Here is a 2500-nt window from a genome sequence, read left to right as displayed (position 1 = left end):
TGGCTAGTCAAAGTGCCGTCCGATCAGGAGCAGATGCGTGCGCGACAGGTATCGGCCGCTCAGATCAACAAGCTGGAGGAGCTGTGGAAGGAGAACGTTGATGCAACATTTCAGGACTTGGAGAAACCAGGCATCGACAAGGAACCGCAACCAGTTCAGCTGCGCTACGTGGACGGTTACCAGTATCAGAACACGTTCGGTCCGCTTATAAAGCTAGAGGCCGACTACGATGAGAAGCTGAAGGAAAGCCAGACGCAGGAAAACATCGAGATACGCTGGGACACGGGATTGAACAAGAAAACGATAGCCTACTTCACGCTGGCCAAGAACGATGGTGACATGAAGCTGATGCATGGTGACGAGTTGAAGCTACGGTACGTCGGAGAGCTGCATAAGCCGTGGAGTTGCCTAGGCCACGTCATCAAGGTGCCGGACAACTACGGTGACGATGTGGGGCTCGAATTGAAGCACAATCATCAGGCTCCGGTCGAGTGTACGGTTAACTTTGCGGTGGATTTCATCTGGAAGGGCACATCGTTCGAGCGTATGCAGCAGGCTTTGCGCAAGTTTGCGATGGACGCGAAGAGCGTTTCCAACTACATCTACTCACGGCTGCTAGGCAACGTGCGTGCAGATGGTAATGAGGAAGTGCTGTTCCGATTCACGCTACCGAAACACTTCAGTGCACCGAATCTGCCCGATCTCAACCGTTCACAGGTGTACGCGGTTCGTCATGCGCTTCAGCGACCACTAAGCCTGATTCAGGGCCCACCGGGAACGGGTAAAACGGTTACCTCCGCTACGATCGTGTATCAGCTGGCCAAGCTGAACAGTGGCCCGATACTGGTTTGTGCCCCCAGTAATACCGCAGTCGATCAACTGACGGAGAAAATCCATCGCACCAACCTGAAGGTAGTGCGTGTATGTGCACGATCGCGTGAAGCAATCGATTCACCGGTCAGCTACCTTGCCCTGCACAACCAGATTCGTAATATGGCCCAGAACACGGAGCTGAAGAAGCTGCAGCAGCTGAAGGATGAAACCGGTGAGCTAAGTCTCTCCGATGAGCGACGCTATCGATCGTTGAAGAAACAGGCCGAACGAGAGTTGCTCGAGGCGGCTGACGTTATCTGCTGTACGTGTGTTGGTGCTGGCGATCTACGGCTGCAGCGTCTGAAGTTCAACTCCATTCTGATCGACGAATCGATGCAGTCGACCGAACCGGAATGCATGGTCCCGGTCGTGTTGGGAGCTAAGCAGCTTATACTGGTCGGTGATCACTGCCAGTTGGGACCTGTTGTAATGTGCAAGAAGGCCGCCAAGGCCGGACTGTCGCAGAGTTTATTCGAGCGATTGGTGGCACTAGGCATACGTCCGTTCCGGCTCGAGGTGCAGTATCGTATGCACCCGGAGCTATCGCAGTTCCCGTCCAACTTCTTCTACGAAGGCAGTCTACAGAATGGGGTGTGTGCGGATGAGCGCAAGCTGAAGGTGGACTTTCCTTGGCCATCGCCCGATTGTCCAATGTTTTTCCTCGTAACACAGGGCCAGGAAGAGATAGCTGGTTCCGGTACATCCTACCTGAATCGAACAGAGGCCTCGAACGTCGAAAAAATTACGACCCGCTTCCTGAAGGCGGGCATCAAGCCGGAACAGATCGGTATCATCACGCCGTACGAAGGACAGCGGGCTTACTTGGTGCAGTACATGCAGTATCAGGGCTCCCTACACTCGAAGCTATACCAGGAGATCGAGATTGCCAGTGTGGATGCGTTCCAGGGTCGCGAGAAGGACATAATCATAATGTCGTGTGTGCGAGCCAACGAACATCAGGGGATCGGTTTTCTGAACGATCCGAGACGTCTGAATGTAGCGCTTACGCGGGCCAAGTATGGCATCATTATCGTGGGAAACCCGAAGGTGCTCTCAAAGCAGGAACTGTGGAATCATCTGTTGAATTTTTACAAGGACAAGAAGGTGCTGGTGGAGGGTTCGCTGAACAATCTGAAGGAATCGATGATACAGTTCACGAAACCGAAGAAGCTCGTCAACACGCTCAATCCCGGTTCGCACTTCATGAACAACGTGATGTACGATGCAAAGGAGGTGCTTGGCGCTGGAGGGTTCTTCGATCGCACGACTTCATCGGTCACGGCGGGCTTCGGTCATAACTCGCTTACGGCTAGCTTTGGTAGCGGCATGCAATCCTATCATCCTCATGCGAGTGGTGGCCTAATGGACATGGGCAGCGGTCAGGGACTGGGATCTGCTGGCGGTGGTGGTGGAGGTGGCGGTACGTTGGGTAATTCTGGTGCCGCCGTACCATTGGACGCATTCATGCGCAAGATGCACGATCCCATCGGATACATTTCGCCCCATCGCGCTCATCAAGCGGTCAACAATATGCCAGTACCGGTGGGCATGTTTATCAACATGTCCAACATACCGCCCCGGTTCTACCAGCAGCAGCAAGCAATTCAGGCTGCTAAACAGATCCGTC

General features: G+C 53.9%; 1 protein-coding gene across 1 annotated transcript in view; it reads left to right on the top strand.

Annotated features, from left to right (window-relative positions):
* LOC125959755 (regulator of nonsense transcripts 1 homolog) overlaps positions 1 to 2500 on the top strand; it is a 4649-nt gene that overhangs the window by 1072 nt on the left and 1077 nt on the right. The window contains exon 3 of the mRNA XM_049692679.1: positions 1 to 2500. This exon is cut by the window's left edge and continues 91 nt beyond it; it is cut by the window's right edge and continues 1077 nt beyond it. Within this exon, the coding sequence (XP_049548636.1) occupies positions 1 to 2500 (2500 nt within the window).

This window comes from Anopheles darlingi, chromosome 2 (genome assembly GCF_943734745.1).
Source record: "Anopheles darlingi chromosome 2, idAnoDarlMG_H_01, whole genome shotgun sequence".
In the NCBI taxonomy this organism is placed as follows: domain Eukaryota; kingdom Metazoa; phylum Arthropoda; class Insecta; order Diptera; family Culicidae; genus Anopheles; species Anopheles darlingi.
Note: the sequence above shows the minus strand (reverse complement) of the source record. Positions and strands in the feature narration are given on the sequence as shown.